We start from the raw sequence: 16,819 nt of genomic DNA, 5'->3' as shown, positions 1-16,819 counted from the left end.
TTTTTTTTAAAAAAAAAGGAAGAAAAAAAAAACACGCACGTCACCGTCCACCAAAGAAACCACTGGTCTCGGAGGATTCAACCAGGGGAGGGGGTCACACCTTGTATACTCCCCTCATTTGCTATGATCTTTCTCTTTAAAAGAAATCCCTTATTCTTCTTTTCCCTTTTGTGAAACAAATCATCTCCACATACATTTCCTCTTTTTTGATTAGCACGTGAGACAGCTACTCAGCCTTATAAGTACACCACGTCTGAGCCTCTTCCATCTGGTTCGTATACAATCGCCGCCGCAGCCTCCGAAGGCGACGACAACGACAGAGAGATTATGGATTCCAAGGGAGCAGCAGCTCCAGCAGCAGCAGGAGGAGGAGGAGGAGGGGCAGGGGCGGGAGGTGTTCCGGCGACACCGGCGGCACCGACGCCGCATCCCGGAGGTGGCGCGCCGACGACAACGACGACAACGCCAGCAATCGAGGAACCGACGTCATGTCGCGAATGTCGAAGGAGGAGGGTCAAATGCGACGGCACCATGCCCGTGTGCGCCGTTTGTACAAAGTACAGGAGGCACTGTCTATACGACAAGCATAGCCGGACTCGTCTGACGCGCAAGTATGGGGAAATTCACTCTGTTTCCTGCTCCTCCCCCGTCCCGGATTTGCTGACGATGGAATCTCATCGATATCAGGCAGCTCACCATACTCGAGACCCGGCTGGAAAAGGCAGAGGCCCTTCTGCTAAGCCACTTTACCGAGACGCAACTAGCCGAGATGATGGATGGCGCGGCCGCCCTACCGCTGGGGACCAGGACACCCTCACCCCGCAGCAACGCGGCGACCGGCGGTGCCGCTGCTGCACCCCCTCCTCGTGCATCGGTAGACCACCCCGCCCCGATCCAGCAGCAGCACATGGCACCTACCCCTGCACCGACACAGCTCAACATCGGCTTGGAGCCGCCGGGTACATCGTCGCAGGACGGCAGCAACCGGGCGTACGAGCTGGCGCCGTCGGTGGCCGACAATTTTGAGTGGAGCGAGCAGGATTCGTCGTGGTCGTCTGCGCACGGGACAGGTATCATGTCCTCGGACGAGGGCCGGATGCCGCAGGCCATCATGGACGGGATGGCGTCTCTGTCGGTTGGCGAGCGTCGAGGGTATCTGGGATCGGCCTCCGGGGTGGCGCTGCTGCGGCAGATCCTCTCGGCACGCAGGGAGGGCGACGTCTCGCCCCAGCAGCTGGAGCAGCTTTTCCAGCAGCAGTCGGAGCAGTCGCAGTGGTTCCGCGCGCAGTCGATGCTCAGCCGCGTGGCCGTTGAGAACCTCATCGACGCCTTCTTCGCCTTGTACCACCCAACCTTCCCCATCGTCCACGAGCCCACTTTCCGCGCGCAGTACGCCGGCATCCTCCCCCGTCAAGACAAGGATAAGTGGAACGTGCTGGCCAACATCCTCACAGCCCTTGGGTCGTTTGTGAGCAGCGGGAGCGCGGATGCCACGGACCTGCCCATCTTCCAGGCTGTCCAGAAGGGCCTCTTCGCCGATAACCTCGAGACGGGCAATCTAACCTTGGTGCAGGCGTTTGGCCTCTCGGCAAACTACCTTCAGAAGAGGAACAAGCCCAACACGGGGTACAACTACGGCGGCCTGGCACTCCGGCTGGGCATCGGATTGGGACTGCACAAGGAGTTTGACAGCGGAAACGTTTCACCTTTGCAGATGGAGATTCGTCGTAGGGTGTGGTGGTGTCTATGCGTCCTCGATGTAGGAGCTACAATCTCCTACGGACGTCCGCTGAATTGGCCGCAAGCCGGTGTCGAGGCTACCTTTCCTAAGAATATCCATGAAAAGGTACGAGCCTCCTTCCCCCAACCGTGGCCTTGCGGCAAGAAGGAAAAAAGGGTCTGACATGATTGCAGGACCTCGTGTCAGACTCGGAAGACTACCCGCCCGAGGTCGATGAGCTGACGCTGTACACCTACGTGCGCGTCCAGTCGGCCTACCACCTCATCACCATGAACGTCTACAACCGCCTGATAACAGGCACCTTCCCCGCGGCGGCCGAGCTCGTCAGCCTCGACGACCAGTACATTGGGTCGTGGCTGTCCCAGGTACCGCACTACTATCAGGTCTTCCCGCCCCCCGGGTCTGCCTACTCGCTGGGCGTGGGGATATCTCAGTGGCGCTACCGCAACCTCCGCATCGTCATGTACCGCCCCTTCCTGGTGCGTTGGGCCTTGAGCAACGCCGCCGCCGCCGCCACCGCCCAGCCTTCCGCCGCCGCGTCGTCATCTTCGTCCTCGACCGAGAGCCTGGCCGTCTTCCGCTGCCTTGACGCCGCAAAGGAGTCCATCGCCTCCATAGAGGAATACTGGAACACGCGCTCCCACTCCCGCCTCGCCGCCTGGTACGTCCTGTACTTCCTCTTCCACGCCACCCTCATCCCCGTCCACTGTCTACGCCACAGCCCGGAGCACCCCTTCGCCGACGACTGGCGAGCCCAGGTCCAATCTTCAGTCGCAGTCATGGAGTCCATGTCGGAGCTCAACACCAACAGCTCCAAGTGTCGCGATATCTGTCTGCGACTATGCTGGCCACACCTACAGCCGCAACACCAACAGCAACAACAGCAACAACAGCAGCAGCAGCAGCAGCAGCAGCACCAACAGCAGCACCAACAGCAACAACAACAGCAGCAGCAGCAGCAGCAACTACAGCAGCAGCAACATGTTGAAACTAGTAGCAAGCAGGAGCAGCAGGACCACCATGGTATTCTACAAATGTACGCCCCTGCTCCTGCTCCTGCTCCTGCAGACGACGTCAACACTGCTGCGGCGGCTGCTGCCGCTGTTGGTGCTGGCGGCGTTCCCCCGGCTACAGGCCCCTTTGTGCCGCAGATTGGTGAGAGCGAAGTTGCCTCCATGATGGACGGGTACGATGCGTGGTGCCAGCATATGGCCAACACAGGTGGTACCATCCCGTCGTATCAGTGGCCTGGTGTCAATGACCAGGGATTAAATTTCTTCTATTAGCTGTGTGAATATCTTCCTACCTTTTATTTCAGCCTCTTTTCTGTCAATTTATCCTGTTTTCTTGTTGTAAGCATGACGTGGTTGGAAAAGAATGGGTGTCATTCATAAGCAGGATACGCACAAAAGGGAGGTGTTGAACTACAAATTTTTGTATTATTTTAATTTTTTTTTTCAAGCGTAATGTAATAAATATATCATGCATCGTGCCCCCTTTTATCTCTTCTTGTCGCACTCCCAGTGCTTAAGAGATTGTTCCCGAGTTGTCGTCACAACTAAAGACCTTGGTTAGAGTCAGTCCCATTGGAAAATGCATCCTTGATAGAGACTGCGACACCATATCTGCACACACACAAACGAGAATTAGCATATCTCCCCCCCCCCTCCCCCCCTTCCTGCCTTTCCCACGACGAGGATAATATGGACCGCACCAGGCTTACGTGCCACCGATGACCATGAACATCCCCACGAGAAAGATGAGGATGTGAAAGGCGCACTTGGCCCTATCCCTGACCGACACGGAGCTGGCAGCCCCGAAGTCGAAGTCGTGCATCCAGAGCAAAGCAGGGAACACGAGGCTGAAGGGCGCAAAGCAGGCGGAACCGGCAAGACCGAGGATATAATGGAGAATAGGCACCGACTCTGCGACGACGAATCCCAGCACCCCAAGGACGATGCTGGCCCCGAGTCAGGTGGACCAGTGCACGGCCGCGTTCTCCTGCAGGTGACGCGATCCCCTGAGGGCGCGGACGAAGACGTACTTGGCCGCGATGTGCTGGTATATGCCTACGCCGATGACCAGGCCCGGGAGCGCGACCCCGTAGCACACCTTCTTGAAGAGGACGCCCGCGCTGCTGAATACCGGCGTGGTCAGCCACACGCCGCACCATCGATGCACGACGAGCGAGAAGGCCAGGTACATGGCACCCGCGAGCGCCCCGGTGACGTACACGGCCTTGCGGTAGTCCTGCGGCCTCTTCATCTCCGACATGACAGGGAGGTACGTGGAGCTCCCGCTCCCGCTGATGAAGATGTTCGCGCTGGCCGTGATGCCGGCGGCGAAGCCCGGCGTGGCGACGGACACCCATCCCAGCTCGAACTCGCCGTGGGCGGGCGCCGCCGCGGGACGGCCTTGCTGCTGCTGCGTTACGGCGACGACGAAGATGAGCACGGAGGTGAAGGTCACGATCTGAAAGACTGATCTGATACCTGCTTTGCTGTCACGTCATTCAGGTGAGGGGGTCATGGGAATACGTCTATTATAAGGGTGCCAATGGTCTTCTCCCGTGCGTAAAGAAAATAGTAGATCATAGTAGATCGTAGTAGATCGTAGTAGTAGTGTTGGTAGTAGTAGTAGTATTAGTAGTAGCAGTATTCCAAAAAAGAAACCCATGCATGGATCCGACTAGTTTCCGTTTTGGAACAAGGATATAAAAAAATACCGACAACTGTTTCCGCAACCTAATACAGACGATATAAAAATCACGCCTCGGGTTCCTTTCCATCCCTTTCCAAGAGAACAAGATAAAAGGGGAAAACTCGGCAAAGAAACAACATAAAAAATATAAAAAATAACACCGAAAACTCCTCATGCTGTTTTTCTCTTCTTCTCCCGTCTCCGCTGGAAGTCAGCGGCCGACCATCTGAAGATAGCCTACCCAGAAGAACCAGTTCAACTTCCTTGATGCCATTGCCAACCCGTGCTGCTGCCTTTGCAACATGCATACTAGTACACACCCTGTCTTCCCCCTTTCTCTCTTATGAACAGATGCTCGAGATGTGTACAAGAGCTGTGGGCCCCTTCTTGGGATTCGGTGTATTCTTCAGTCAGCCTTGGTGCTGCCGTTCTGGCCAAGGAGGCCGTCCTTGGGGTTGCCGATGGGGTCGTCGAGGTTGAAGTAGCCACCACGGTTGCGACGGCGGTTGCGATACCACGAATAGGCGCCGATGATGAGGCCGACCACGCTGGCGGTGCTCAGGTAAGGGTGCTCGGAGAAGGTGACGCCCAGGTCGAGGAAGAACTTTTGCACCAGCGTCGTCGTGAGCTTGGGCTTGATCGTGTTGGGACCGTAGACAATCTTGTCAAGTGTCTCGGAAATTGCCGTTCGGCTGACCATGATGTAGTTGCCCGTTGCCGTCTGATCCCAGTACTGGCGGGTCTGTTTACAAGGTCAGTATCGTCGTATCTAATGCGAGGGACAAGAGTAGAATCTTACATCGTGGTCATTGATAATGACTCGCTCTCCGTCCTTGACGTCGATCCCGTACGTGGTGCGGATCCATCGCTGCCAGAAGATGCCATCGGCCCAGGCAAACAGGACCTCCTTGTGTCCAGTTCCGTCCATGTCAATACGGATGGTCTTGGCCTGGCGGAGGGCTCGCTCATCGTCGCGGTCCTGGGCCTCTTCGATGCGCATCTGCTTCGCATCGCGGAGCTTCTTCCTCTCGAGCTGGAACTCCTGAATCTGTCTGTCCATCCATTCGTTGGCGGCACTCTTCATCTCCCTCAGGGACGTCTCGAATGACTCCTCCTCGCCCCGGTTGAGAATGCCCAGGACAACGTATTTGCCGTCCATGATCTGGTTGGCGTTGGATGCCGTAAGCTCGGGTACAAGAGGGAGCCATACGGATCTCATCCAGTTCAGAACAGCGTGGACGTCGCGCATCGCGTTGGGCGTCAGCGGCGTATAGTACGTCGGGCGGCCCTCGCGTGAGACCATGAGGCGAGGCCAGGTACTAATCTTGAACCTGTCGTATAATGCTCGATCGTTGGTCTTGACCAGCTTGGCGTGTCCGATGAGGCTGAGGGGCAGCCTCTCGAGAGCCATGAAATCCTCCGACGTGGTGGCATGGTCGTAGAAGTAGATGAAGATGACATCCTCCTTCTCCTCGAGAGCCTCGAACTCCTCGGCGGTGACATCGGGCACGCCGCTGGCGAGGTCGAGGGCGTTATCGGCGTACTGGACAAAGTCGCCAAGTCCACGGAGGCCGTTGTACTCCGAACGCTCGCCACCCTTGAAGAAGAGAATGGTGGGGTACGCTCGTGCGCTAACATCCTTGCACAGGCGGCCCTCCTTGTCGCAGTTGACCTCGCCAACATTGAGCTTGCCGCGCATCGTCTTGGCCAGCTGGTCCCACGTGGGACCCATGGCCTGGCAGTGGGGGCACCACGGGGCGTAGAACTTGATGAACCAAGGGTCTTGGCTCATGGTGACCATTCTCTGGAAGCTCTCGGCAGTGAGAGAGATCGAGACACCGTTGGTATTGGGCGTAACAGTTGGCTTCTTGGGCTGCTTGCTGTTGTGAACCTCGGCAGCTGTAGGCGACTTCCAGTCCTTGCCAAAGGACTTCAAGTTCTCCTTACTCGACTTGCCAGTGGTTCCCTTGCTAGGCTTCTCTAGAGGCTTGTCAGAGCTCTTGTCAGTGCTCTTATCTGTGCTCTTCTCGCTGCTGTCCTCGGCGGCATCCTTGTCGGTGCTCTTCCTAGCGGCGCTGTTGTCGATGCTCTGCTTGGTACCCTTGTCAGGCGATGCCTTGTCTGACTTCCCAAGGTTCTCCTGAGACGACTTCTTGGCGGGAAGCTCGTCAACGGCCAGCTTCTCTTCCGACTCCTTGCTTGACGATTTCTCGTCGGCATCGGCTGCTGACTCGTCATAAGTCGACATCTTGGAAGAGGCCCCTGCGGGGAACTCGGTGGCACCAGGCTTGGGGTATTCGACGGATTTGGGACGCGAACCAGGATGGCGCTTCTCCAGCACTGGCTCGATGAGGGAGCCAATGGTCTCGATGGACTTGGCACCATGTACCAAGTCGATGGGCTCCCCATCCTCATAGAGTATGGTCGTGGGCCAGGTGCGCACGCCATGATCATCGCACAGATCGCCGTGGGCGATACAGTTGATGGCAGCAAAGCCGACGTCGTAGTACTCGGAGAAGCTGGCGTCGGGCATGTCCTCGGGATGAGAGGTGTAGTAGTACTCATAGAGAGTCTGGTAGGTAGGGATGAAGTCGATGCAGTGGGGGCAGTACGGGCTAGCAAGGGACGTCAGCAAGGGGAGGCTTACAGAGGCGCACCACGAGGTTTAGAACCTGCTGGAGAGTATGGGGAGGATGAATACCTGTAGTGCTTCACAACAAGGTACTTGTGCTTCTTCAGTTCGGTGGGAAAGGTGGCGGGACTGAGTTCCATCAGCGGGGGTACCGAGACGCCGTTGAAGACGGTGCTCTTCTCCGATGCGTCATCCTTCTCGGCGCTCTTGGCCCCCACCAGCGCCGCGGCGCCGGCGAGGAAGGTGAACGGTAGCAGCCTCATGATTCCTCTGTGAGAGCTCAGGCAGTTCCAATACAAGAGGACCTGAGGGGTCAAGGACTGCAGGCCAGCTACAGAAGAGAGGGATTGACCACAGGCGCGGGGCTTTGCTGCCGTTTCTCCCCTCTTCCTACGACGAAAGTATTGTATTCGGCGGAAAGGGTTCGATGGAATGACGCTGGTTGTCGCGACCAGATCAGATGGGAAAAACGAATGGCGAGATAATAGTAGAGGGAGGACGCGAAGGTCTCTCTGAAGGCGACGACACTAGGGCGATCGCGATGTCGTGACGGAGCCCATGCACGCAGTGTTGGTAGAGAAAAGAATGGGGAGCGAAGAACGAGTGGAAGAAAGGAAGGAGGAGAGAGGGGCCCTGCACACGTTGCCACGTTGGACTGTCTGGCGATGGGCAGAAGAGAAAGCTGTTGGCGATCAGGGTAGAGGGACACGAGGCCTTAGTCAAAAACCAGGAGTGTTACAGGTTGCGCACGCTGTACCTGGACCGCCACCCGTCGCTGATTGGGTGGGTCCAGGCCGGCGAGGGGACCGCCAACAGAGACAGTGAAGGCGCTGAGGCAGCCTAAAGAACCCCCAATAGTACGCTGTAACTTTACACCAATAACACTGCCAGCGCCTGCCCGCTGGAACCACGTTTCTTCTTAGGTCGTTCTTCCGCTGCCTGCGACCCCTGGGACGCCGGGGGCCCCTGCCTGGACAACACCACTGGGCCTGTACCACCGCACCACTACTCCGTAGTAGCCCATCATTACTCCGTACACCACGGTCCACTACACTGTACAGAGAACTACTCGTACCTCCTCCACCAACATACTCCGTCTATCGATATATGTAATGAGTAATACTACTACTCTGTACACGTACACATAGAAGAGCCCCGTCCACCCAACTCCCACTCTACCCACCCAGCCATCCTTGAATCTGTTTGTGCCCGTTAACCCTAGGAATGATCTGTACATCTGGCACATAGCATTACCACGAGCACATCCATCTTCACATACCCGAAAAAGACATCTAGGTACTCCACCGTCAAGGCTTAGACGGAAATGGAGCCATTGGTAAAACGACAGCGTGCCGGTGAAGAGACGCCGCCGACAAAGCGACGGCATATGGAGGGGGATCGGACGCCCCGGTCTCTATCACAGCCCATCAGCCCGCCTCCGAGGCGGAAGAACCGAGTGTGTCCATCACCATGGCAGCTCACATGGGTCCCAGACCTGCCCGAGCCACAGAACCGCGATGCCATCAAGCTTGGGGATATCCTGGGCGACTCGCTCATCTCCGAGTGCTGGGAGTTCAATTTCTTGCACGACATTGACTTCCTCATGAACGCCTTTGACCCAGACACGAGGCACCTGGTCAAGGTGCACGTCGTGCACGGATTCTGGAAGCAGGAGGACCCGAGTCGCCTAGACCTGATGGTGAAGTCATCACCAATGCATCTATCCATCTCATGACGTCCCCGCCCCTCGATGATATGCATGGTAGGAAGGTGTCCTAGGCTGACGATGTGCAACTGACATGGTTTGCTTGCAGCAAGAGGCGTCAAGATACCCCAACGTTGAGCTGCACGCGGCCTTTATGCCCGAGATGTTTGGCACCCACCATTCCAAGATGATGGTGCTCTTGCGTCGCGACGGCACAGCTCAGGTCGTAATCCTCACGGCCAACATGATTCCTAAGGACTGGACCGTCATGGCCAATGCCGTCTGGAGATCTCCCTGGCTCCCGCTGTCCGCCCAGCCCATGGCGGGGCACTTGCCCTGTCCGGACGATCATCCAGTGGGCAGCGGCGAAAGATTCAAAGCTGATCTCCTGTCCTACCTTGCTGCCTACGACAGGCGCAGAGTAATCTGCAAACCTCTAGCTGATGAGCTGCGCAAGTACGACTTCTCGGCCGTGCGGGCTGCGTTCGTCGCCAGTGTTCCGGGGAGACACGAGAGTCACGACATGTACCAGCCATCCTGGGGTTGGGCCGCTCTCAGGAGGGTCCTCTCAGCTGTGCCGTGTGAAGATGGCGAGTCTGAAGTGGTTGTGCAGATATCATCTATCGCCACCATGGGCCCGACAGACCAGTGGCTACAGAAGACACTGTTCGACTCACTAGGAAGGAGCTTTTCTTTCGGCAAAAAGCCAGAGAGGCCACAGTTCAAGGTCGTGTTCCCCACGGCTGATGAGATCCGACGTTGCCTTGGCGGGTATATGACTGGGGCATCCATCCATACCAAGATACAGTCGCGGCAGCAGGCCCTGCAGCTCAGGTATCTCCGACCAACTCTACACCACTGGGCCAATGACTCGGACCATGGGAAGCGTGAGTCTTGCCAATACGAGAAAGAAACTGAGCACTGTAACCTGATGCGAGTCAAAAAGCATTGCCGGGTGACACCACCACGAGACGCCACGGCGGGAGAGCACGGGTTGCACCGCATATCAAGACGTACATACGCTACAGCCAGAGGGGAACCATAGATTGGGCCATGCTCACATCTTCCAACATGTCTAAGCAGGCCTGGGGTGACACAGCAGCGCCGGGAACGGGCCTCTTCCGCATCGCGTCGTGGGAGGTTGGCGTCCTCGTATGGCCCGACCTGTTTGTCGGTGACGATGAGCAGCAGGATGTCGCCATGGTCCCGACATTCCAATGCGACAACCCTCTTGTGATTCGGGAAGAAGATAGGGAGGGTAAGAAACTGGTGGGTGTACGGATACCGTATAATATGCCGTTGCAACCATATGGTGACCGAGAGGTGCCTTGGGTGGCGAGCATGAACCATACCGAGGAGGATAACTGCGGACACATCTGGGGAGTCGACCAATAATCCTAGTGGAATGAAAGCTCGGAAGACGACGCGCATATGCATGTCCGTAGTCTGCAAGGCGCATTCATCTCAGTGCCGAGTACGGAGTACAGAGTATGAGTAGCAGTGCAGGGAAAGCGCTTTGCTTCTGATGAGTAATATGAGATACGTATGATGTGACGTCTTCCTCCGGTGGATGACGGAGCCTCCACTAGTTGAGTGGTACAGGGTAGCAAAATTACGAGTACGGACTTGGCGAATCACGATAGCGTACGATAAGACGCGGTGGTCAACAGCTTTTCAACTCCTCCTCTTCCAACTCCCCTTAGTCTCTTCTCCATCAGTCCAAATCTCTATGGGTGAGATCCCAAAGGAAGAGCGAAGGTCGAGGAGCTTATTTGTGCGTGACTCTCTTTTTCCCCCTTATTTCCCCACCATTGCCACATCCCTCCCAACTACTAGTATTATTACCCTTACGGTCGGGGTCGCCCGCTGATTCTGGTACATCGTACAAGCCTCAGAGTCGCATCCTTTCACCGGGGGGTCAGAGATAGGAGCATCCCAGCTTTCTTGGTGAAGTCATTGCCAATTGAACCACATTGGCGCCTTCAGGAAAGGAAGGCCAATACGAGGGGGTCGCAGCCATGGTCCAGAACATCCCCGTTGGGTCCCCGGCCCGCGGTGGGAGGAACCCGCTGTCGACGTCATTCACGTCGTCATCACCCCTGGCGGAGGCGTACCTTGCCAGCGACATTGCCGCATGCACTGACGACGGTGAGGATGGAATTGACCAAGACGCGGACCTCGAGGCGGACCGTCAGCTGACGCCAGGCCATATGGCGTACCGCCGTCCCAGCAGCGGTGTGGCCTATGGCGGCACCCGTCCGGTCCTGGGCGCCCAGGTCGCAGACGAGGCTGGGCCGAGTCCCATGGAGCGCCAACAGTCACGCAGCGCAGAGATCAGCCTCCTGCGAGATAACCACGTCTTGCCTCCCAAGCACGCCACGTCCAAGAAGCCGGATGGTCTGCTCCGGCGTCTCTACCGTCGCGTGTTCAGCACCCGCGTGCTAGCCGAGGAGATCACGACGGCGGGGGCGCGAGCACCCCCGGGGCAGCCAAGCGAGCAGTCGCCCCTTCTGGCAGGTGGTAGCGGCAGCGGTCGCGCGAACGGCGGCGCCGACGGCGGCGCCGCAGATGGCGAGGATGAGGAGGCCGCGTGGATCCAGGCCGTGGCGGACGGTCGTCTGCGGACGACGTGGCAGCGCGAGACCAAGACCCTGGCCGAGTACTCTGCGCCTCTGATCGGCACTTTCTTTCTACAGTACTCGATCAACGTGGCGAGCATCTTCGCCGTGGGGCGCATCGGCAAGAACGAACTAGGCGCCGTGTCGGTGGCCAACATGTCGGTGGCCATCTCCTGCATCGCGCCCTTCCAGGGCCTGGCGACGAGCCTGGACACGCTGTGCGCGCAGGCGTACGGCTCGGGACACCGGCACCTGGTGGGCCTGCAGTTCCAGCGCATGACTTTCTTCCTCTTCACGCTCATGGGGCCGGTCGCCGTGCTGTGGCTGTTCGCGGGCGACATACTGGGCCGCCTCATCCCGGAGCCCGAGTCGGTGCGTCTGGCGGCGCTGTACCTGCGCGTCATGATCTTCGCCATCCCGGGAATTATCCTCTTCGAGACGGGCAAGCGCTTCACCCAGGCCCAGGGCCTCTTCCGCGCCACCACGTACGTCCTCGTCATCGCCGCGCCTCTCAACATCTTTCTCCTCTGGCTGCTCGTCTGGAAGCTGGAGCTGGGCTTCGTGGGGGCGCCCATCTCCGTCGCCATCATGGAGAACCTGCTGCCGATCCTGCTGTTCCTGTACGTCCGCTTCATCGACGGGTCGCAGTGCTGGGGCGGCTTCAGCAAGCGCGCCTTCTCGAACTGGTGGGTCATGATCCGTCTGGCGCTGCCGGGCATGATCATGGTCGAGGCCGAGTGGCTCGCCTTCGAGATCATGACGCTGCTGGCTAGCCGCTTCAGCGCCGAGCATCTCGCCGCCCAGAGCGCCGTGGCCACGCTAGCGTCCATATCTTACCAGATCCCCTTCCCCGTGTCTATCGCCGCATCGACGCGTATCGCCAACCTTATCGGTGCTGGGCTCGTGGGACCTGCCAAGTTGGCAGGCAAAGTCGTGAGTTCCCTTTCCCCCTTCCCCTTAACCTCTCTCTATTCTCTTCCCTTTAGCCGAGCATCGTCATATGACGGAGAGAAGTCAAGAGGTCAAAGGACGGGTTGAGGAAAGATACTAACGGGTAGATAGGCCTTTATCGTATTCTGCATCATTGGCACCTTCAACCTCACCGTCTTCAGCACCATGCGCTACTACCTCGCCCTCCTCTTCACCCGTGACCCGGATGTTGTCAGCATCATCACCCGCGTTCTCCCCATCGTAGCTGTCATGCAGGTCTTTGACGGCCTGTCAGCCGGTGCCCACGGTCTCCTCCGCGGAATAGGGAAGCAGTCCATCGGTGGGCCCGCCAACCTGATCGCCTACTATGTCATTTCCCTTCCCATCTCCCTTTGGCTAGCGTTCGGTTTAGGCTGGGAGCTCGAGGGTCTCTGGATAGGTGTCACTGTCGGGCTTGTCGTGTGAGTTATCCTCCTCTCTTGTTTCTTTTGTTTCTTTTGTTTCTTTATACTTGCCCTTTCCCTCTCATCTCTTTCTTTCCTTCCATTTCTTCTTCTTTGGCGTATAGCCTGCTAATACCGTCTAGTGTCTCTGCTATCGAATACACATTCTTGTTCCTGACTAGTTGGGAAGTAGCCGCACAGGAAGCCGAAGCCAGAAACCAGGAGGCTTAAGATGTACATTTCGCTACTCCCTCTGGATATTGGTAGAGCAGTCTCTCCCTCAAACTAGCAAGCAAAGGGCATTTTTTCCTACCATATTTTCTTTTTCGATCTATACCCCCTATTGATCTAACAAGAAACAACGTGCTAGATGTACAAGGCGATTTGTGCCCTATGATTTTATTTGATCATCTTATCTGCGTCGTTGGGATATAACAAGAACACTCCGTCCAGGGAACACAGGTTACCTACGTCATTTCCATACCATCTCCCCCCCCTCCGAAAGCGTACATATAAGAGACAAGAAAAAAAAAGAGATATTCCATCATGTTACGTCTTCTACTCCGCTCGATACCAGAAGACCCGTGTGAGAGAGTATCACTCTACCCTAGCATAGAGTGGTTCCTAATACCCTTGGGGCCGAGCTCACTAGAGAAGAAAAAAAGAAAGAAAGAGTCAGTATAATATTTCTTGTAGAGGGGCGTCTGTGACGCGGCATCCGGCGCAAGGTAAAGAGAAACAAACAAGGGTGGTGAAGAAAGGGCATACTTGTAATCGACGCGACTCAGGCTAGCCATCCTCTGAGCCTCGACACTCTGAGCATCCATATTGGAGTGCAGGCAGAAAACGATGCGGGAGGCGACCTGTGCGCCGAGGAACATGGCCTCCTCGAAGCCATTCTTGGACCACTCTTGCAGATAGGTAGGCAGGGCGACGGTCTTGATGGCGGTCGGAGTCTGGCTGTGGAAGTGGTGGGTGGCGACGGGTGCGGCGGCGGCGGCGGAAGCCCCATTCTCGCTGCCGGCCGCGTTGACGGCGACGGCGGTGGAGGCGGCGGCTGCGTTGGCCGTGGTGGCCGCCTGGAGGAGAGGGTTGGGACCGCCGGGGGCGACGGCGGTGCCGGTCGTAGGGGTCTGGGAGCCGGTGCCGGTCGGGGTGGCGACGTTGGACGGCAGCTCCGAGGTGAAGATTGTGGCGGTGGAGGGGGACACCAGGTGTCGGGCGTTGAGGGTCTGGAGTATGTTCTCCCTCAGGCCGCGCAGGCGGGCGCCGTTGCCGACGAAGACCAGGTTCTCCCAGCAGGAGGGGCGCATGTACATGTCGTCTATGCCCTGGATGGCGTGGTAGATTGCCCCGACGATGCGGTCAATCTCCTGGCGGTCGGCGAAGGCGAAGCGTTCCGGGCCAACCTCGATGTCGCGACGGACACGCTTGGGACGCGTCTCTGTGGGGACATCAGACGTCGCTTCTGGTGCTGCTGCCGTCGGTACCTCCCCTTCTGCCGGGCGTTTGGTATCGGCACCAGCGCCAGCATCGGTATCCTCTCCCTCCCCCACCCCTTCCTGATCCTTCTTCTTCTGCTCCTCGGTCTGCCCTTCTGTCGGGCTAGGCTTGGGCTCGGCGCCGCTGCCCTCTTCAGGCTTGCCCTCGAGCTTGGACTGCTTGTCTCCCGCCGTCGTCGGCGCCGGTTCTTCAGCCGTGGCGGTGGCGGTGACGACAACTGGCACAACCACGGCCTTGGGCACCTCCTCCTGCACGATCTCCTCGTAGGAGAATGAGTTATGCGTCCTCTTAGAGTTTGGCAGTCTGGCGGCCTTTGAAGCGACCGACTCGCCGCCGGCCTTCTTCTCCGCGGCCTTCTCCTTCTCCCTCTTTGCGAGGAACTCCTTTGTCTGGCCGCTGGTGACGATGCTGGCGACATCCAGGACGCCCTCATCGTTCTCGACCGTCTCAATACCACCATCACCACCATCACCAACAGCAGCAGCAGCAGCAGCGCTACCGTTGGCAGCAGAGACTCCATTCTGCTCATCGGCAGCAGCGGGGTTGGCAGGAGCGGCGGTGACCTCCGGCCCGGCACTGACGGCGGCGGCGGCGGCGGCAGCCTCCTCCGTCTTGGCCGACTCCATCGTGCCGACTGTGTCCTCGGCCGGGAGCTCCATGAGCAACTTGTGCGACGGGGCGTAGGGGAGGACCTCGCAGATGGGCGAGCGCTTGAGCTGCTCGGCCATATCTGCGGTGAAGCCGCTGGAGCGGAGGAGGTTGTGGAGGCGACGGGTGAAGACGCGGCCTCCGCTGATGGTGGCATCCTCCTCATCCTCCTGATCAGAAGAGGAAGAAGAAGATGAGAAGTTGCCGGCTCCGACGTGGACATTGTTGACGACTCGACCGTCATAGATGGCCGTGACGTCCACCTTCTCGTAGCCAATGTCCACGACGGTCATGTTGGGCACCTTGAGGCCGTACTGCGTGGCGATGGCGCTGTGGATGAGGCACAGGGCGGGCGTGCGCGTGCGCTCGAACACGTACTGCGCTATGGCCTCGCAGTCCGGGCGCGTCCACTGCGGCGACGCCATGAGCATGACGGGCGTGTTGTGGTACGTCGCCGTCAAGACCGTGTGCACGTGGTCTAGGAAGGCCAGGAAGGCCGCCATGTTGACGATGCGCCCGCCTCGGAGCGGGTACACGGCCCCCTCGTCCGAGTCCACGTCCTCCACCCACTCATCCTCGGCCTTGCCGTCGACAATCCTCGTGCGTTTGAATGTGTGGTACGGTCGCCATGTCTTCGCCGTCGTCGTCGTCGTCGTCGTCGTTAACACCGTCTTGGTCGTCTCATTCTCGTTGTCCGAGTCATCCTCTGTGTCGGGGAACATGCGCGTGGGGAACCGCCGAGCCGGCGGCGTCAGCTCGTTACACCCCAGCTGCGCCATGGTCGTCTGGCTGCCGGGGCAGATGATGAGCACCTGCTCTTCGCGCCATTTGGTCAGCGACATTGTTTGCGTTCCTGTCCCTTTTATATACACTATCGTTGCTGCCTCTTGCTTTCACTTCGAGGGCCGACGCGCCAATTAGTCCCCTAGTCTGTACCACGCCTTGCTTCGAGACCTAGGTGGGAAGGAAGGGAGAAAGGGATGCGCGATCTTGCGATTGGCTTGGATTGGGAGGCCCGAGGGAGAAGGGAACTGGTGATCGTTGACACCTCGTAGCTTGGTGGAGCAGGAACATTCCTTTCGCGCGCCGCGTTCGTGGCTGGTGGTGTGGCTGGTGTACACGTGATCCACTGTCCGTACTCGTGCATGAAAATTGTCCATTGCCAGCATCCAGACATCTGTATATCTTGTGTCACCCCTTTTTTTTTAATCTTTTCGAGACATTTTTATTCTTGCGGTAGTTCACATGTTTGGGACTCCTTTGAAATCGTTTTATTCTTTCATGTCAGATGGTACCGCTGAATTTTATTTCTCCGAGGAATTTCCACATTCATCCCAATTCAACTCCCGGAAAATCTAATTGAATAACGACAAAAACTCCCCAGGGGAATGAACCCAAGCAACGACGGAAACAGAAACGGCTATATCCAAAATATGTAAAATTGAAGTGAAGGAAGAAGAGATGTGTAGACAAAAGTAATGACAAGACGCCCCTGGTCCTGAGTATTGTGCACCGTCACATGACGGAAAAGAGGGGGGGAAACAGTACCCTCCCATGAAAAGTATGAAAAGTGTACAGTAAGAAGAAAAATAATGTATAGAATATGTATCTTCGCCCGGTGTGAAGAAGGAGAAGAACTCTCGCCAAACGATTCGAAAGAAAAAATCAAGAAGGAAAACTTTTTGTCAATTGTATATATTATGCCCTTTCGGACAAGGAAATGTGGCAAGAAGAGTGTGAATGGGAAAACGGCGAGTGTAGAAAAGGGGGCGGTGAAGGAGAAGGACGTGTCTTGTCGACGTATAAGTAATATCAGGTATATCGTATCTTTAGATCAGAGATGTAGAAATCTGACAGTAGAGAGTAAATTCGTCACGTCGTGTCGTTGAGAGAGAGAGT

At 57.3% G+C, this 16,819-nt stretch overlaps 6 protein-coding genes across 6 annotated transcripts; 3 read left to right on the top strand and 3 right to left on the bottom strand.

The window, feature by feature from the left end:
- Window positions 1-327: 327 nt before the first annotated feature.
- GMORB2_0508 (Fungal trans) lies at window positions 328-2,729 on the top strand (the record flags this gene model as incomplete). The annotated part of the gene is made up of 4 exons (XM_035462493.1): window positions 328-611; window positions 688-1,846; window positions 1,915-2,572; window positions 2,719-2,729. The coding sequence occupies 4 exons, from the start codon at window positions 328-330 to the stop codon at window positions 2,727-2,729; spliced, it is 2,112 nt and encodes a 703-aa protein (XP_035325423.1).
- Window positions 2,730-2,775: 46 nt separating this feature from the next.
- On the top strand, window positions 2,776-3,027 carry GMORB2_0507 (uncharacterized protein; the record flags this gene model as incomplete). Its single annotated transcript, XM_035462492.1, has 1 exon — window positions 2,776-3,027. The coding sequence occupies one exon, from the start codon at window positions 2,776-2,778 to the stop codon at window positions 3,025-3,027; it is 252 nt and encodes an 83-aa protein (XP_035325422.1).
- Window positions 3,028-3,460: 433 nt separating this feature from the next.
- Window positions 3,461-4,253, bottom strand: GMORB2_0506 (Transmembrane amino acid transporter protein; the record flags this gene model as incomplete). Its single annotated transcript, XM_035462491.1, has 3 exons — window positions 3,461-3,701; window positions 3,723-4,226; window positions 4,249-4,253. The coding sequence occupies 3 exons, from the start codon at window positions 4,251-4,253 to the stop codon at window positions 3,461-3,463; spliced, it is 750 nt and encodes a 249-aa protein (XP_035325421.1).
- Window positions 4,254-4,847: 594 nt separating this feature from the next.
- On the bottom strand, window positions 4,848-7,336 carry GMORB2_0505 (protein disulfide-isomerase; the record flags this gene model as incomplete). The annotated part of the gene is made up of 3 exons (XM_035462490.1): window positions 4,848-5,183; window positions 5,241-7,056; window positions 7,143-7,336. The coding sequence occupies 3 exons, from the start codon at window positions 7,334-7,336 to the stop codon at window positions 4,848-4,850; spliced, it is 2,346 nt and encodes a 781-aa protein (XP_035325420.1).
- A 1,061-nt stretch (window positions 7,337-8,397) lies between these two features.
- GMORB2_0504 (multidrug resistance protein, MATE family) lies at window positions 8,398-12,791 on the top strand (the record flags this gene model as incomplete). Its single annotated transcript, XM_035462489.1, has 5 exons — window positions 8,398-8,772; window positions 8,888-9,665; window positions 9,725-10,036; window positions 10,765-12,329; window positions 12,459-12,791. The coding sequence occupies 5 exons, from the start codon at window positions 8,398-8,400 to the stop codon at window positions 12,789-12,791; spliced, it is 3,363 nt and encodes a 1,120-aa protein (XP_035325419.1).
- A 580-nt stretch (window positions 12,792-13,371) lies between these two features.
- Window positions 13,372-15,762, bottom strand: GMORB2_0503 (actin-related protein 9; the record flags this gene model as incomplete). The annotated part of the gene is made up of 1 exon (XM_035462488.1): window positions 13,372-15,762. One exon carries the CDS (start codon window positions 15,760-15,762, stop codon window positions 13,372-13,374), a length of 2,391 nt encoding a protein of 796 aa, XP_035325418.1.
- Window positions 15,763-16,819: the final 1,057 nt, after the last annotated feature.

This window comes from Geosmithia morbida (genome assembly GCF_012550715.1).
Source record: "Geosmithia morbida isolate 1262 chromosome Unknown scaffold_0, whole genome shotgun sequence".
Lineage (NCBI taxonomy): Eukaryota > Fungi > Ascomycota > Sordariomycetes > Hypocreales > Bionectriaceae > Geosmithia > Geosmithia morbida.
The sequence above is the reverse complement of the archived record's forward strand: the minus strand, read 5'-3'. Positions and strand labels throughout refer to the sequence as shown.